The sequence below is a fragment of the Haliaeetus albicilla genome, chromosome 4 (genome assembly GCF_947461875.1).
Source record: "Haliaeetus albicilla chromosome 4, bHalAlb1.1, whole genome shotgun sequence".
Lineage (NCBI taxonomy): Eukaryota > Metazoa > Chordata > Aves > Accipitriformes > Accipitridae > Haliaeetus > Haliaeetus albicilla.
The window spans coordinates 43,161,608-43,179,611 of NC_091486.1; the positions used below are offsets into that span (position 1 = coordinate 43,161,608).

Here is an 18,004-nt window from a genome sequence, read left to right on the forward strand (position 1 = left end):
TATTGTTACTATTATTGTTTTTCTTTTTAAAGACTGAAATGGATGATTCAGAGTACATGTATGAGCTCTTCTCTGTTATTATACATAAAGGTGGCTGCTATGGAGGACACTATCATGTTTATATCAGAGATGTGGATGAATTGGGAAACTGGCAATTACAAGTAAGTCCTAAAGGTTTTTCTTCCTTGCTTGATATGTCTCATTTTTCAGAAAGATATTAAGAGCTAGTGGATGAAACGTATATCCAAACTAATGAATATTTTAGCGAGGCATTTGGTCTCTTACCTCATTGAGAAGGCTAGTTTTCCACAGTATGTGTTCTCTATCAAAATTTTATTGCAAATTTTAGCTTTCCAATCTGCTGAACTATCTCACTTTACTGGGCTCACTTTTTCTGTCCCAAATTAATTAATATCTTTGCTCAAGACTAGCACAGTTATTTTAGTGGATGACGCTGGCTGGCTGTAAATAATGCAAATGCTTTTTCTGTTAAAAAAAAATGATAGTGGATATTCTGTATGACAATATACAGTCAGTAGCGGGTGGCAGAGGTAGCTTATCAGAACTTCCTTCACACTTCTAAATTGTGCATGCTAATGTTAGTACAGATGATAATCGAAAACCGCTAGTTGTGTGTGAAGCAACAGTAGTTGCGAGTCTTGTATTTTTCTTATACAGGAAGAAGAAGATAGGCTGATTGAAGATATGGCTTTAAGAGATAATGAAAATGCCAAAGAAGTAGAAAATCCATTGGCGGTGTTGAAAGGGATTTTATCAGAGGTATGGTATGTAATGAGTTTATTGCTTTGATATTGATGTTTGGGAACATAGAAGAAGGAGTTAGTGTATGCAAGAGTGGGCAGGTTTAGTTGTACAGAACTCTTCTGAACTTATTGTGAAGCACATAACCTGACTAATACTAATAGTGGCTCTTCATACAGAAAATGGCCCTTTTTGGAGTATTTCTGAAGTTGCTTACCTAAGCTGTTGCAAAAGGTGAATTTTACACTGTTTTATTAACAAACAGGAGTGATTTAAGCACTTCAGAATTGGCTTCTTTGTGTTGATCCCTTGACTTTTGTAGCCTTCATTATCCTTGGTTTTGTATTTCTTTGTAGGAAGAATCTAAACAAATTCCCGTGGATCAATTAGGGCAGAAATTATTGGAGAAAAAAGGGATGTCCTGGAATAAGAAATACCGAAAACAGTATGGAGCATTACGAAAGGTAATATGCATGTATGTTAGTTTGTTTTTTACTGTTAAGATAACTTTACATTTATATTCCTATTGAATAGTCAGTAGGATGGTAATTGAAAATACTGGCCCTTGGACTAGCAAGATAGAGCACGTGTAAGAGAGGTTTGTAAGATAAATTAGTAGACTGGAGAACATGGACAAGATTCTAGAGGGATTGTCTGCCTGAAAGCTTGTAGCTTTTTTTTTCTATCTATATGGTTGGCCTATAAAAGAATTAACCTTACCTACTGAACCTTGTTTCACTTGTGTCTGTGGATGAAGCTGCAACAACACCACTACCACTTGAACACAGAAACACTGATGAGAATTAAAGAAGAAATACAGTACCTCTTCACAGTCATAACAGAAATGAGGTTTTGAAAATGTATGCCACTTTTTGGTTGATAAGGGCATATCCATAAAGTTAACACTTCCAGTAAAATCTTGTCAAGTAGTTTACTGTATTTTCTAATGCTTTAAGGAAATACTTGAGCGTTTGTGTTATAGATATGTGGAAAATTGATGTTTGACTGTTTTTTGACTAGAACCAGCAATGGAGTTTTCACAATAATTACTTAAAAGTAGTTGTGAAATCTGAATGTGAGTCTTCCCTGGAGGTAGATGCTTTTCTGACTTTGACAGGGAAGTGATAGAAACAAGTTGTGAGCAACCCAGTATTAACGATTTCAAACTTTGAGTGCTATTGTGAATATTACTAAAGCTGACTTTTCACAAGTGCTGGATCTATACCAAAAGCACATTGATCAGTGCAATACTTGCGTTATTGAAATAACTGTAAATTGTTTTACACTTTTTGAAGTATCAAATGAGTTTCTGATTATGGTTGAAACTGAAATTCAGATTTTTGGGGGGTTGTTTTTGTTTGTTTGGGTTTTGGGGTTTTTTTTTTGAGGGGGGGTTGGGTGGTTTGTGTAGTTTGGCGGGGGGATTGGAGGGTGGTTGGTGTCCAACCCGTCCCTCGCCATCTCTCAAGAACCGTGATTTTGTTTTGTGTAATTTGGACACTAATCTTGTTTGAAGTATCTGCATACCGCTAAAATGAAAGTAGACAACAGAGTGGATAAGCTGGGCGAAACGGAACGAGTAGGTTTTAAGTTCTTGAGCTGCCACAATGAGCAGCATTAATTTGGGTAAGGTACAGCTCAGCAGACCAGAATTGAGCTCAAGATCCCTGTCTGGTAAATACAGAAGGGAGCAATGCCGCAGATGCTAGGGTGTGGATGTAAAAGGGCTACACAAGTTGGGATGGTACTGTGTGTCTGATAAAGCAGAAGCTTTTTGATTGGCATAGAATATCGCTCCTTATGCTACCTTTCCCGGAACAGAGAGTATGCACTCGTGAGAAGTGTTTTAAAGGACTCCAGTGTCTCAAGCAATCCTTGAAATTCAGAAGTTAATCTGATTTAATTCTTAGTGATGCATGTAGGTTGAAAACAATTCTTTTGCAATTTCTTGCCTGGTAGTTTGAAGTTATATAAGAAATGAAGCGAGCAACAGCATATAAAAAAATCAGACAGATAAGTGGTGGCAGGGGAATTACGTTTTCTGTCTAAACTGAGGAAGTATGTGAGGAAGTATCATAAAACCGAGTTTGAAGGGGTGGGGTTTGTGTATCAATTTGAGAAGGAATCAGGTGAAGTAGCTAATGCAGGTTGCTGTATTTAAAACTGAGTATCTTCTTCATCTTGTCCTTGCTTTCCTTTTAGTATTTGCAGAATCATCCTCACATATTTCAGTTCAGTCCTGATGAAAATAAGGTTGGTCTGAAGGAAAAACACAAGCTCCTGTTTAAGTCAGATTCTCAAGGACAAGGTCTCCAAAGCCTTCCTCAGAAGAATGATGTCCAGTGGCATTCAGAAAAAAAGCCTACAAGGCTAAGGGACAGTTCTGGTCGCCATTGGTTTGATCTGAATGATTCAAAGGTCCAGCCAATCAAGGAGATGGATATTGAGAAACAATTTCAGGGTAAAGAGAGCGCCTACATGCTGTTTTATCGAAAATCTCAGTTAAAAAGACCGCCTGAAGGTACACAAAGCTCATTGTGATATTCTGGGGGCTTCATTCATTGGCAGTTTGTTTTCTGGAGGGCAAAGGGCTTTTCTGTCCTTTCCAAAAGTTGAAGATACAGTTTTCTTTCTAGTGCTCATTTGGAGAAAAAAAAAAAAAAAAAAAAAGGGGGGGGGGGGTAACCAAGATACACAGAGGTTACCTCCAAGGAGGTGGTGACCAGTTAACTGGCTGTAGCTGACACTAACGTTTTTCTAGTACCCTTCACAAATACCAGCAGAACATCTACTGAAACAAATACACATTGTTGCTAATGGCATTCGTGTATCATTTTCCCTGAGGGAAAGATTGATGGGAAGAAGTAAAAGCACTTGTTTGTTCTTTGTATCATCTTGTGGTTTAATTTTCTCTGTTACGAAAGGATACAACATTATTGCTCTGAATTTTCAATGATTACTCTACTGTAATGTCTCATCTTGATCACTTTTATTGTTTGCCAAAACACATTTTAAGCAGCTGAGGCCAAACTAGCCTATATTGTTTGTTGCAGCGCGAGGAAATCCAAGGTACCAAATTCCTGAACGCCTTCTGAATGAAATGAATGCTGCTAATACTGAGCTGCAAAAAAAGAGGTATATTAATGTAACTGTACCAATCTCTTAAACAGCATTCTTTATCTGCAGATCTCCAAAGTGATTTAAAATGAAAGAAACTCATTGAGTAGCGGCAGATACTAAAATGACTCAATGTCATAGAGATTTAATTGAGGAGTACAACTTGTATGTCCAGATTCTGCCTTCTACTGGTTCCCTGCCTCCCTGTTAGTGGTGTAACTAGGTGTTCTACAGAATTTCATGGGAAACTTACTTACAGTTTAAAGTTGTACCTTTTTTTGTGAAAATCAGGGCAATTCTGGAAGGAGGATGGAATATGTTATCATAATTACGTTTATAGAGGGAGTTCTCCTTTGGGAGAAGGGGAATGACTTGCTTTACTGTGAAACAACAAATAAATGGTATCCTTTGCCAGAATCGTAGAGGAAAGCGATAGTGGTATTCAGGTTGGTTGAAACTCCTCCTTCTGTTGAGGAACACACAGAACTGATGATACGCTTGAATCACAGTAAAGCTATCAAAATACAGACACGTGCATGAGACACAAGTCCTGTGTGATATATCTCCTCTATGCAAATTTCACTCCTTTATTTTTTAAATGGCATATTTGCTGCTCTGTTTAGCTAATAGAACTGCATAAAGGTATAAAGGAGGAAGGCATGGCTGTGTCTGTCCTCACTCAGTTTCCATGCAGTTTTTCTGTCTGCGTTTCAACAGAGTACTGATCTGGAACACAGCCTGAAAAAAACTACAGTCTCCATATCCCTAAAAATGAAGTTTGTCATTCTGTTTAGAAAGGTAGAAGCAAGGTGTAGAAACACACAGAACGTACTGTTACAGTGCATATGTGGAGGATGTCTACACTAGCTCTGTATTGTACAACATGTAAATCACTGTCATCTTTGAGCACCTCTTTGCATACCCCTTGATGGAGGGGGGAATGTGACGGTGAATTTAGCCATGAGGGTATCGGTTCCAGGACAACTGCACAGAAACATCTCTGCGATAAGCTAGCCATTTTTGGGGTGTTAAATTCACTGGTTTATTATTGTGTTATTCTTTCAAAGAGCGGAATGGGATTCAGCAAACAATGGCATTGATTTACATCTCCATTTGAGCTCATGTTATAAATTTCACAATGGGGCTTTGCATCCTTCACTTACTTGGAAAGAGGGTGTTGCGGATTTGACTATTGATAGAAGAAAAACGCTAGGAGACCTTCGACAATCAGTATTCCAGGTATTTCCTATGTTAAATGAACTCAAACACTTCATTATTACTTGAGCCACAATAACGTTTACAAATGTATTTATGCTGCGATTTTTATCTCAGTTAGAAATTTTCAAAGTAAATATAGTTTTAGGGGGCTAAAAACTACATGTGTTTACAGGAGGAAACATTAGTTTGAGGTCTGTTCTCGAAGTGTTGAAGAAACCATGAAATTGACGGAACTTAAACTATATAGACTTTAAAGCTCTCAGAAGCTAATAATTTATATTTGGGCACCATGTACATGGACATGGATTGACACTTTGCAGAACTCCAGACTTACTCTTAACATTTCAGTTTGTGACAGATTTGTCTTTGTATTTTCTAGGAGCTAGCTGGCCTTAAAAGGAAATAATCAGAGTAGTTTAAGAAAAAAGAAAATTAGTTAAAAGAAATATTTATCTTAACTCTTGAAAGTGTTATCTTTGCATTTATTCTCTACTTTGTTAAAGGAATATGACAATTTATAAAATGCTTTTTCATAGATATCTAAATCAAAGCTAACTCAATGTCAGGAAACACTGCTTTTCCTGTACCTCTGTAGCTCTACCTAGCTCTACCTCTCTCGTGTGCCCTCTCTCTCTCTCGCACCCCCCCCCCGCGCCATCTCTCTCTCTTGCCATCTCCCCCCACTCTGGCCACCTCTCGCTCTAGTGCCCCCTCGCTCTCCCGCTCCGGCTGTCTTGCTGTTGCTCACGCCCGCTCTCTGTCTATCATCTATATCTATCTGTCTATCATCTATATCTAACTACTTATTATTTTTTTAATTCTTCCTGATTAGATGTTGGAATCTTGGGAAGGGGACATGATTCTCAGTATTGCCAAGCCTTTACCAGCAGGACTGCATCTTTACCAGACACTTGATGGTAAGACTATTACATACAAGGCTTCCATGTTACTTATATGTTGTATTTACAGCAGACATCGAGGATTTCATATATAAAACATCTTGGAGATGTGTATTACTGAACACTCTTCAAGCTCAAACTTACATGCAAGTCCACTGCCAAGTTATTTAGGACACTTTTATGAGTGAAATATGAAGAGTTTTGATACCTTTATATGTAATCTTTGTTGTGAAGTGCAGTAAGACTGCAGATCTTATGCAAGTTAAACGTATTTGCTGACAAAAATACATCAGTCTGTATTTTGACCTTGATTGCTTATGGATGTTTGCTTTCATAGTATTTACCTAGTAGGTAGAGGAGAGGGTAGAAGAGAGGAACCAGGGTGACATCAAAGAAAAATGTAGATTAGACCTAAGCTGAAGTAGGAATTTTTGTAAAGGAAAATGCTTACATAGAGAGTACATTAATTAAGAGTACATTAGTATTTTAAAATCATGAGTTCTGTCTCCAGCTTTGCATTGTTATGCAATTATAGGTGTTAGTCTTCAAAAGCCTTTTCAGCCATTTAAAAATTTTATAGCCTTTGTGGTCTGTTTCAGAAAGTTAGGGTTCTACCAGAACATAACCCAACTTTCCATGATGTTGATGTCAAAATACAGAGGCACTCGTAGCTGCTGTAAATATTCCTCCAGACACTAGTACAGTTCTTTAAATGACAGTGACTTAAAAAAATCTGAATCTGACTTATGGTAGGAAGGTAAAAGAAACTGCAGCATGGGCATTAGTATTTCAAAGAATGGGCTTGGAATGTACAGTATGTGACTTGTTTATTAAATCCAACCTTTTTATTTTAGATCTATTGATTTGCTCTTAAACTTTATGTAGATAATCCTGACCAAGCAGCTTTGCCAACTGCTAACTTGGGCCTCAGTTTGCAAGGGAAATTGAATTGAAACCTTTGTGCTGCAGCCCTCTTTACTCAGTGAGAGTGCTGTAGGGATGTGTACCCACTTGTGTTGCTCTTGCTACATGAGTGAACCCTAACTTACCCCCTGTAAATGCTGAACATGCAGCAGCTTTTGTAATGATATGCTTGAGCCAGAGTAGAATGTGCCAGCATATTTCAGTTTACCAGCTGACCCAACTTTTGGGAGGGGCAAGAACTTGATGATTTGCTCCTTTTTAGGAGATGAGCTGACTCTGGATTGCATTGGGCTGGCTGATGGAGCAGACATCTTTGTGTGGAATGGAAAAGAGGTAAAAGAACCAAATACCCTCTCTCCTTGTCAGTGTCTGGAGATTGCATCTTACCCCTTCAGAAGTTTTGGAAATGTTGAGCAGTTCTGCAGATGTGCTACTGACATACCAGCATTAGCTTTGGGGACACCTCTTCAGCCTCATCTAGGATACTATGATTTTACAGCTTGTCCGTAGACCTTGAGGGATGTATGTTGTGCTGCTTGATAAAATTATAAACAGAATTATAGTATACAGAATGCGATATGGTCAGATTGATGGTGCCTGTAGATATCCACTGCCAGTTACATTGGAGTGTATTCTAAAAACATCTGGTGCCTCTTGGAAGGAGATCAGTTGATAGCAATGCAATAACAAAAACTTATGCCCTGTGGTGAATCATTCCATATATATAAAATTAGACCTGTCAATGACTACTTCTGTGTATGGTCTCCCTGAAATACTGTGCTCCTTTTCTAGTGTTGCATCTTCCTTCTTAATATTAAGGCTTCTGCTTAACTTTCAAATACTTGCCTCAGCGGTTATGTAACACAGCATTTATTCCATCTCTGTAATGGAATAAAATTTTACTTTTAAAAGAGTTTTGTCGTAAAAGTATACATTTTCTTTCTGATTTATCAAAAAAAACCCCAAAAACCTAAACCAAACCAGAAGAAAACATCTAGTAACGGAGTCACTCTTGTCTTGGTTGTACTTATGGTCTTCGCTACTCCAGGTTTCTGTGTGATTAAATTGTCTTCAGCAAGGAACTATATTCTTTGCCTAGGTTGAATATCAGAAAGGCCAGATTTTAAAATCTCTTTTGATCTGCTTCAGTCACACTTTTGGGTAGTTCTTTAATATCCTGAGGGGCTAAATTCTGCTGTTAATCTGATGGAGACCAAGTGTCCACTGGTTTCCCTGCTGCTGTTACCGATATATTTACTATACATGCAGACTTGGAACAGACCTTAGCATTATGTTTTCTTTTCCCAGCACCCTTGAGTTAGTCTAGTTGTTTGTTCAGCAGGCGTTTGGTCAAAGGTGGTTTATTTCTAATGAGGAGAGAGGGTCCATCTTTTTGTCTCAGTAATTTTATTGTTGTCATTTATTGCTGTCTAGTCTTTTCTGTATTTTATTGATCACCACTGCATAAATCTTGCATTCCTCACTTCAGGTTGGTGGAACAAAGGTCATGACAGGTGCTGATCATGAACCTGTGGTCATAAACGTTCTTCGTTTAGCAGAGTATAATGAAGGAGGGAAGGGTCAGCATTTCACAGAATCGCAGCACGTCTTTTCATGCAGCGCAAAACTGGGTGATCTGCGCAGAGCCTTAGCACCATCAGGAGGAATCATTCTAAAGAACGGCTCAGGAGCAGATAAAGAAGCCAAGAACTGGGAAGTCTTTCTTGAAGAAGATATGAAGGAAACAGTGAAAGGTGTTGGCCTGATGGATGGATGCTCAGTACTAATCTTAGACAGCCATGACCAGAGGTAACCATTTTGATTACAAGTCTAATTAAACAAAAAAGCAATTTTGGCAAAATCAGCTCAGTTAAAATTATGCTAGCTGTATATATTCTTTTAACTACTTGTCACTTTGAGCTTTTTAATTCAAGATAATGTAATCTTAAGTTTTGGAGATCAGATGCTTATCAACTATTAGATATTTCTTTGCTCTTGAAGTGCACGTGTAGTCACATCCTTTGACTTACACTTGTAAAGGGGAAGAACCTAGGGAGAACAACTTGTGCCCAGTGTGCTGGCACATCTTTGGCATAACCTGAATTTCTGAGGCTTGAGCTGTGTGGTTCACTGAGGGACTTGGTGGGATGAGAGAACAGAGCAATATCAGAAGAGTATGCAGCTCTGCTCAATCTGCCAGTTGAATCTGAAGTTGCTAGGGGCAAATTTCTGGTCTCATTTTGTTTCCCACTGTATAGCCCTGAGGTTAGGTTCCCGTTTTCAGAGACGTCTATGTGCTCGTTACCTAAATTATGACTTCCTAGTTAAAACAGTAAGGAAAAATTGAGATTAAATCAAGCAGTGAGAGGGTTCTACAGCAAGGACTGTTTCTGTGTTTATATACGGTAGCAGAAAGAGAGAGAAAATCTCAAATTTTTACTTATAACTAGGTATGCTTTTACTGTATTTTTTCCAGAAGCCTTAAATCCAGCCTCAGAAAATGACTTTAGACTCTGAAGTACCTTCAGAAGCTCAAGTCCCATTGAAAGCCAGTTACCAAAACATAGTTTTTACTGGTTTACTCGGTAACCAGCCCAGAGGTTCCTGGATGCTGCCTGAGGCCTCTGACTCTTACTCTGTAACATGCTATCACTCTTAATGACCTAGGCATTATCACTTTGAGAGCTTTGGTATTTAGCAATCTAGCCCAGACAATGTGTAGTTTTCCTGTCTTTGACCATCTTTGCACTGCTCATTTTTACAGCTTCGTGAATATGTCAAGTGGCAATTTGACTGCTTTTACATATGACATCAGCTGGCTCCAAGTTAAAAACTTCTGCAGAACACAAGATGAAGAGAAACATGTTAAAATTACTGCCACTATTGAAACAGTAAGGAGTCTGATTGTTCATGGATGTAAGACAGGCTGCTTCCCTGAAAAGCTTGGCCAGTGCACTTGGGCCAATTTAGTGGACTTAGCCTCGAGACTGAAGTTTTTCTGTGATGAAAATAGTGTGCAACTCAGAGTTACTGTTACTGGGATACTTAGACTGCTGTGTAATAAGACTGTAGCATGGGTAGCTTAAACCAGTGTAGTCTACATTAGTGTGTTTTAGTGTGAAACAATTTTCTCTTTGGACTGTCCTGTAAATGTACGTTTGTTGAGGCTATGTCAGTAAACAAAACCTAAAAGAGGAGGAAAGTATTATTTCTTGCTTTCAACATAGGATAGGAAAAAATGCTGGTTTTCCCCAAGGGGTGGGCTTTTCTGGTACCTTTTCTGCCTTTTTAAGTTATTTCTTGTTACAGAAAATAAGAAGTACTACTTAGTTTTGCTCACAAAATTACTGTTTGTAAAATATTAGTCTTCTGGTAAAACCAAATATTAAATACCACTTTCTTTTCTTTGGAATACTGTTTTTAAGGAAAATTTCCACAAATGTGTTATGATACCAGTACATTTATTTATTATATATATTTGGTAAGATAATGTTAAATGTATTCTCGGCTGTATATAGTGTTAACAGGAATAAGAACATAACTAGGATGCATTTCAAGTGAAGGCTGTCTTTTGTGGACTGGCATTTGAACAGCAGGTGTGTTACTGGCATCCTGTGTTAGAGGTGTTAATATTGCTTTCTTTTAGGTGATGTCTGATATCAAAATGAAAGCAATACGGGAGTTTCAGCTAGAGGAGGAGCTAGGTAAGTGTTCAGCTGCTTTACTTTTAGATCTGATAATGTTAGAATTTACTGGCTGGCATCCGGCTTTTTGCATCAGTCTGTTCAAAACAGCAAATCCATTGCTGTTAGGAGTTTTTTGGGAAAGGAGGAGAGTGCAAAGGACTTAAAATTCATCGAATTCTGAAGAAAATTACTATTTTTCCTAGCTTAAAAATGAATCAGTGTAAGTCTTGATTAAAATACATTTTATGAAGCTCTTACTTTTCAGAAGCTGTTTTAGTAGGAATAATCATGTTGCTTTACTAAAGTATTACACTCAGAATTGAAGAATAATTTTTTTTTAACCTTATTTCTTTCTTTAAGACACTCCAGTTTTCTTTCTTTGAAGTTTTTGTTGATGCCTTTACCTTTGGAAGCACTTGGTTTTGTAGTATTACTGATTGTGGCTAACAGCTGTCTTCAAAAAGAAAGTAATCTATCACTGAAAGGATAGAAACCAAGACTGTTCATGAAGTCTCTAGGAATCTCTCTCCAGTTGTACTTTTGATGTAATACCTCCAGAGGGAGGCCTCTAAGATAAACTTGTTGTCATTAATCTTAAATATGTTCTCTGTCTAAACTTCTGAGCCAAATTTCTTCTTATTTGACTTAATATATCCATCTCTCTTTCCTGCCCTTTTTGTTACAGCAAATGACAGCTGTCTTAGACCTGTTAGTGGAAATGGGAAACTTTTGTCTCCAGGTAAATTTATTTAATCATCATTCTGTAACAAGTTCAATTGGGAGACTTTAAGCTTCCCTTTGTCCTCTCCTGGGAGAAGTACACACACATAACTCCACTGATTTCCAGACTTAACTGAAGCAGTTGTGTGGGGTTTTTTTTCCAGTTTTACTGTTTACTAGCAGTACCAATACAAAGGTAAAACTTAAACTTAAGTGTTCAGCTTGGTTTTGTTACTTGCATCCCTAATGAGTAAAACTGATTAGCATACCTGCTGTTGTTTATCGACCACTGGCCGTATGCTTCAGGACTGTGGGAATTAACAGAAAATTCTCTTTCCCATATTTATTTTATAAATTGAAAAATCTCTACATTATCTGTTTTGAATCATATTTAATACATTTACAGAGCAAATTTCTAGATGTTCCAGGAAGCAGAGTCCTTGTTCCATGTGTTTCTAACTTATATTTCCTGAAACAAAATGGACTAAATATATTTGTTAAAGTTTGATGTGTAAGGTTGGATTTCAGAACAGCTTGAGCAGCAAACTTGAGTCCTGTGGTGATGAAGGAAGCACTGTTAGGTTCCTGTTTACTATGAGAAGGCAGCTTGTGTCTGTGGTGTATTAACCCCACTGAATAACATCTGGATTTCTGCTTCCATAAGAGTGGAGGAACATGTTCATGCCATAGCCTGCTCTTCGGTTTACACGAGCATGCACTACCACCTGTCACTATATAACTGTGCTCCTGATGGGCAGTGTTCAGCAGAAAAGGACCCACAGCTTTGCTTTTGCCGTTATTGGGGCAGTGGTGAGAAACAGAGTGGATCAGCATTCTGCTTGCTGGGAAGTGTTTTCTGTATCTTTGCTATTTTGCTAATATATTGCATTAGTAAAACATGGCCAGGAAGCCAAGGAGAGATTCCTTCCTCTCCATTCAGTGCTTGTCAGACAACACCTGGAGTATTGTGTCCATTTGGGGGGCTCCCCAGCATGAGAAAGAAGCCCTTACAACCCAGAACCAGTCCAGAGGAGAGCACCCACAATGGTTTGGGAGCTGGAACATAGGAAAGAGGAGGGAAGCTGGGTTCTTCCAGGCTGAAGAGGAACAGGCTTGGGGGAAGGAGGAGTAATTGCCATCTTTAACTCCTTAACATGGACCTATAGAGAAGGCAGAGCCAGATTCTTCTCAGAGGAGCACACGGAAAGGATCAGAGACAGCAGACACAAGTTTCAGCAAGGAAAATTCCAGCTGGTATGGGGGTGGGGGACTTGCAGTATTCACATTGGGAGTGGTCAAACAATAGACAGGCAGCCCTGGGAGGCTGGGAGATATCCATCCCTGGAGGTATTCAGAGCCTGACTGGAAAAAGCCCAGAGTGAACTGATCTGACTTCAGAGCTGGTTCTGCTTTGAGCAGGGATTTGGACCAGACAACCTACAGAGATCTCTTCCAACCTCAATTCTTCTGTTGCCCCATATACAAGGGATGGTGGGGAGAAACCATTATACGAATGTTGCTTTGCTGTCATCATAGGAGGTTTACAGATCTGATGTAAACACTGTGGAAGTGGAGTTCTCTAAATGTCACTGAACATTTTTATCTTACTCTAAGGAGCAGCATAATAGAACAGATATTTTCAGGAAGCAGCAGCTTATGATGTTCTCATCATAACATCATTGGTTTTGTCCTTCCTGAAGTGCCTGAGGATTATACTGTCAAGGAAGCGGAACTGAAAATGGGAAGCTTGCTAGGGCTGTGTCATGGGAAAGCTCCAACTTCCACTCAGGTATAGTAGTGCTGTGACTGAAAAGAGTCTCATGCTCCTTTGATAGTTTGTTTACATTTCCCAATATTTCATGTAGTCCTCTTTTTACTCTTGTAATGGTTGTAAACGGCATGGAAAAAATGCTCAGTGACACTAAGAATTATACATATCAGCATGAAGGTTCACACCATTTATCTCAGTTGCAGAAGGCCAAGAGCATATATATGACCAGTTAATATAGCTCATATGATTAATGGTAAATCGTTTATCATTTGTCTGAGGTTGTCCAGCTTCTGTGCTCTGATGTGCGTGTACTTTTGTAAGGAGCATAAAGTAAGAAAAGGGGGATATTGCTCTTGATATCTACGAGTTACAACTATTTTTTCTCTTGCATATTTATATATTTCTAAAGATCAGAGTGCTAGCAGGTTTTATCTCTCATTTGTAGCAGACATGTACAGATGGTTAAAGAAGCTCTACTGATGGCCGTAACTTAATTGCATATGCTCCTCTGTCCTGCTTAGATTGTTTACTTTAGCCCAAAGTAGTTTCAGTGCTATTTGACTGATGGCAGGCTTGCAATAGCTTGTATATGTGTGTGCATTAGGGGGTGTTATTTCACAGTATTTCCATACTTAAATATGTATTCTGATAGCTTATACTTGCTTTTTTAGCTCTTCTTATATTTTATTGTTGGGAGTGACCAAAACACAAGCCCTGAGATGGAGATAGTTGTGGAGGAGACTGCCTCTGTCAAAGAGGTAAGTCTAGCTGCTTTTAAAAGCTTTTGTCATGCCTAGGTCAGGTCTGTTGCTCCTGGAGAACTTTGCCTTATAACCATGCATCACTTCGGGTCACCAGGAGACATCGAGGCAAAGGAAGTGTTTCAACTTCAAAAGGCCAGCGGGGAAGAATGTCTTAATCTTTCACCAATTAGTAAAGAGACATCCGTGCTTTTTTCCAAGAATAAGCATAGCCTGGCTGCTTCATGCATGGCTAGCCACTCCTTTTATACACAGCAGTCCTCAGAATGATATGCAATTATGGCAGAGTCTGCCACAATTTCTTGTAGTTCATCAAACTCTGAACGCACAGAATTGGAGTGAGAGGAGTCAGGAAGAACTGTGTGCAGATCGAAGGAAGCAGTTCTCAGTACTGCCAATCCAGACTTCTGGCTCAGAGTGCCAACATCTACGAGTAGTGACTGGGAAGCGTTGAGTTTGCAGGTTTGATTTCTAAAAGGTGCATCTTCAAACTCTGGAACAGAACTTGTTCAAGTAAAGCAGCAAACTGACAGCAGAGTTTGGTTTGTTGTTTTTTTTTTTTTTTGTTAAGTTTGTAAAAGCTGACTCACCTGACATAGTAAATTTCTTGCCTGAAAACAATCTCATACTTGAAGAGATTAATACATAGCTCAAATACACCATGTCTATGTAATTATATTGGGTTTAGGAGTTGACCAGGAATCAGTCACTCAGTTTTTATGCTGGCAAATTCTAGTGTAGATTTGCTTAAAACTTTGTATTTCCCAACCTATGCTTTGAGACAAGTCTCACCATATGTTTCTTTTTTCAGTGTCTAAATTTAATGCTGGAAAAATCTGGATTATCAGGTTAGTTGTATTGTTATTTAATGATTTTTTTTTTTAAAGGATTTCCAGATTTCTAAGACAGCTCTTTCTACCCTAAAACTTAGAAGTTGTAAGTTTGTTACAATGGTCTATGTGTCACTGTAGTGTGAGGAGGGGAAAGAACTATAAACTTGCAGTCTTACTCTGATAAAAACTGGCTGTGCAGTTCCTCTTGAAAATCAGTTTCAAGCTTTCTATTTAATCAAAGTATGGGAAAATCCACAATTCCTAGACTATTTGCTTGGGTGCATGTGCAGGTGGAGGTGTTTGGCTGTTTTGATAAGATTTGCTGTCATAGTGGGAACCACTGCATGAGATTAACTATAAAAAATAGGTTTTGGTCACTTTGCAAAAACAAGTTATTCAAAATGAGATCACAGTTTGGCCATTATTTGGGAATCTGAGTGGTAGCAGTTACTTGTTATTAAGCTTTTACATGAGGATTAAGGGAGAGATATAGGCAGCACTAGTGTGACACATGAATTTCCTGGCTGAACATCTCTTTTTGTTGATGCTGATGGGGGGGAAGGAGGAGAAGACACTTGGAGTGGCATTGTTTTCCAGCTTTCGTTCTAAACATTCATTGAATATTGAATGTGTGTTACAGTGGAGTGATGGCTGCAAATTCAGCCATGCTCCAAAACCCATAAAAGTGCACCTGAAAGACATTATTGTCAGAATATACATTGAGTAGCCCAAATGAAAATTAAATAGTGTGCCCTTGTGTACATGTACGTATGAGTTGAAGTAGTTAATAGTGTCTTGAAATAAACTTAACCTTTTTCATTTCCCTATAGTGTAGGTTTACTGCCAAGAAACAATGGTTCTCTTTTTATTGCTTTATTTTATATTACCATTTTTGAACAATTGAATTTGACCTTGTGTAGAGATTCGTGATCTGACTGCTCTCATTCAAAAAAATGTCAGACTTCAGTGGATTTTGATGTTCTTGCTGTTTAAAAAAATTGCAAGTTTGGTTTGGGTTTTTTTGTTGTTGCTTGGGGTTTGGTTTTTTTTCCCTCCATGGAATTTACTGATGAGATTCCTTCTGGGCCTGAGTTTTTTTAGTTATGACAGTCAAATTTTGCACCTTGCAAAGAATAAAGTGGATTTTCATCAGTTTTTTTGGTCAAATTAAAAAGTTCAATTGTATTTGTTCCTTCTGTAGTTGGTGCTCTTTATATATAGGTGATAAGTCTAAAGTATTGTAGTTTCTGGACTACACCATCTCTTTTTTTTTTTTTTTTTTTTTTCTCCCTGCAGCATGAAGTCTCCTGGTAGACATTTGGGGAGGGGAAGTTAGATTTTTCCTTATAGTATAGTTTTCACTTTAATGAGCCTGTCATTGATTCAAACAGTAAATTGACATGGGAATTCCTTCGCTTTCCTCTTAAACCAGGGAAATCAATTAGGTAGGTGAGAAGGAGACACTTATGCAAATAAGAGAAGACCATTTGCAAACAACAAAGTGTTTCCGGGGTCTGGGGAAGCACATGAAGGTGGTACTTCATTCAGTTTGTCAGAGCGTTGTTTAAAAAACAAGCAAAAGAACCCCTTAACGCTTATTAAGAGTTTTGTAATGTTTTTTTGAAACAACATTGTTGGCTAACTAGTTTTGCATACGTATGTTTTTGGTTTTCTGGTAGGTGACAACTGGCATTTAAGAAGGATTGACTGGTGCTATGAAGCAGGGGAAGCATTAAGTCAGGAAGTAAGAGCATCCTATTTTTGACTTGAATCATGCAGTAGTTTATTTACTCCATTTTTCTGTGGAGACTTTCCCTGACGAGAACTGCATTAGAGCAAATGCATGGGGGGGGTTGTGTGGGCTACGTTAGTACACACACTGTTTTATTTTCACAGGGCTTTATGAAGATAGTGTTGGAATACCTATGGTTAAAATGTAAATCTTGCGCACCTGCCTCTTGTGTTCAGAGACTAGGATTAAGCCATATCCACATAGCTTGTTCTAAAGTCTAGGCTTACCATGCATTAAAGATACATCTACAAAGAAGCATGAGGTGTCAGTTGGACAGCTGCGGAGGTGCAAAGGAAATCCACAGCTCAAGGGGATGCTCTGGAAGGACTCCTGCAGAGCAGACTCCTGTAGGTGCAACCCTTTTTTGTGTGCAGCTGCAAAGCTGTCTCCAAGCAGTGGATGTTAAATGGGTATTTCTGTGCTCTTTGGTGGAAAACCAAAACACCTCGGAGCTTTGGCATGCAGGGCTGAAAAACCACCAACGTATACTTTAGGAAACAAAGCACAAGAACATGTAGACTTACAAGCGTACTGTGCTTTCTTTTCCTACAGAATGCCACTCTGAAGGAACTTAATGTTTGCAGCGGAGATACTTTGGTTGTAACTGAAGGAAAACTTCCGGCAAAGGTAAAATGAGCGAGATGGTGTTCTTTAGTCAGTTGACAGTGTCTGGAGACTTGGATATGATAGTTGTTTCTTTTTTTCCCTTGCTTATTTTAAAAATGCTTCCATTGGAAAAATTCTGGTCGGCCATAATGAGCAATGCTTTTTGTAGTTTTACAGCTTTTTTGATTTCAGTCAATGCTTATAATATTCTTAGTCTGTCCATATTTATTCTTCTTTCAACTTCTGTAGCAGAAGGCTTTCCCATTGCAGCTTCTTTGCCTAGAAGTGTGTTAAGGTTACTGATTTCCTCCAGATCTGTTATTTCTGGCATGCAAGATTCTTGCAAAGGCACAACTTGTGCGCTACTACTTCCTCACAAAATGATAAAAAAAGAGGAGTTTAAGTGTTTGCCTTCAGCTCAGATTTGTGCCGAGGATGGTGTTTGAAAATGGCCCTACCGGGAGATCCTCTTGTCAGCGATGGTTACACAAACGGAAGGATTCTTTGCTAACAAACCTCAAGCAATATCATAGGTCGGTTAGGGTTGGAAGGGACCTCTAAAGATCACCTAGTTGCGATCTTTCACTAGATCAGGTTGCTCAGAGCCCCGTCCCACCTGACCTTGAGCTCTTGCAGGGATGGGGCATCCACAGCTTCTCTGGGCAACCTGCTCCAGTGTCTCACCACCCCCGTGACCAGAGGCCGTTCCCTCAGCCTGCCCCAGCCCCTCGCCGCCTCCAGGGCCCTGGGCTGGGCCCACAGCCTGCGCACCAGTGTCTGGGCTGGACTGGGGAGACCGGGAGGGGACAGAGGAGTCCAGCTGCAGTCGCCCGGGTACAAATAAGAGAGGAGGGAAGCACCTTTACCGCTCTTTTTCTTGCTTTATGGGGCCTTTTAAAAACGGGCGGTAAACCA

At 39.0% G+C, this 18,004-nt stretch overlaps 1 protein-coding gene across 10 annotated transcripts in view; it reads left to right on the forward strand.

Annotated features, from left to right (window-relative positions):
• The window catches only part of USP40 (ubiquitin specific peptidase 40), a 40,215-nt gene that overhangs the window by 12,013 nt on the left and 10,198 nt on the right, over positions 1–18,004 (forward strand). For 7 of the 10 annotated variants that reach the window (XM_069782170.1, XM_069782168.1, XM_069782171.1 and 4 more), the window contains 17 exons: positions 33–161; positions 679–780; positions 1,119–1,226; positions 2,965–3,283; positions 3,816–3,897; positions 4,947–5,118; positions 5,930–6,014; positions 7,183–7,253; positions 8,410–8,729; positions 9,685–9,811; positions 10,567–10,624; positions 11,292–11,345; positions 13,027–13,115; positions 13,769–13,855; positions 14,670–14,706; positions 16,371–16,435; positions 17,036–17,110. In XM_069782170.1, the coding sequence (XP_069638271.1) occupies positions 33–161; positions 679–780; positions 1,119–1,226; positions 2,965–3,283; positions 3,816–3,897; positions 4,947–5,118; positions 5,930–6,014; positions 7,183–7,253; positions 8,410–8,729; positions 9,685–9,811; positions 10,567–10,624; positions 11,292–11,345; positions 13,027–13,115; positions 13,769–13,855; positions 14,670–14,706; positions 16,371–16,435; positions 17,036–17,110 (1,980 nt within the window). Of the gene's footprint in view, positions 1–32; positions 162–678; positions 786–1,118; positions 1,227–2,964; positions 3,284–3,815; positions 3,898–4,946; positions 5,119–5,929; positions 6,015–7,182; positions 7,254–8,409; positions 8,730–9,684; positions 9,812–10,566; positions 10,625–11,291; positions 11,346–13,026; positions 13,116–13,768; positions 13,856–14,669; positions 14,707–16,370; positions 16,436–17,035; positions 17,111–18,004 lie in introns of those variants that run through there. The other 3 variants (XM_069782172.1, XM_069782173.1, XM_069782176.1) reach the window with 3 other exon arrangements.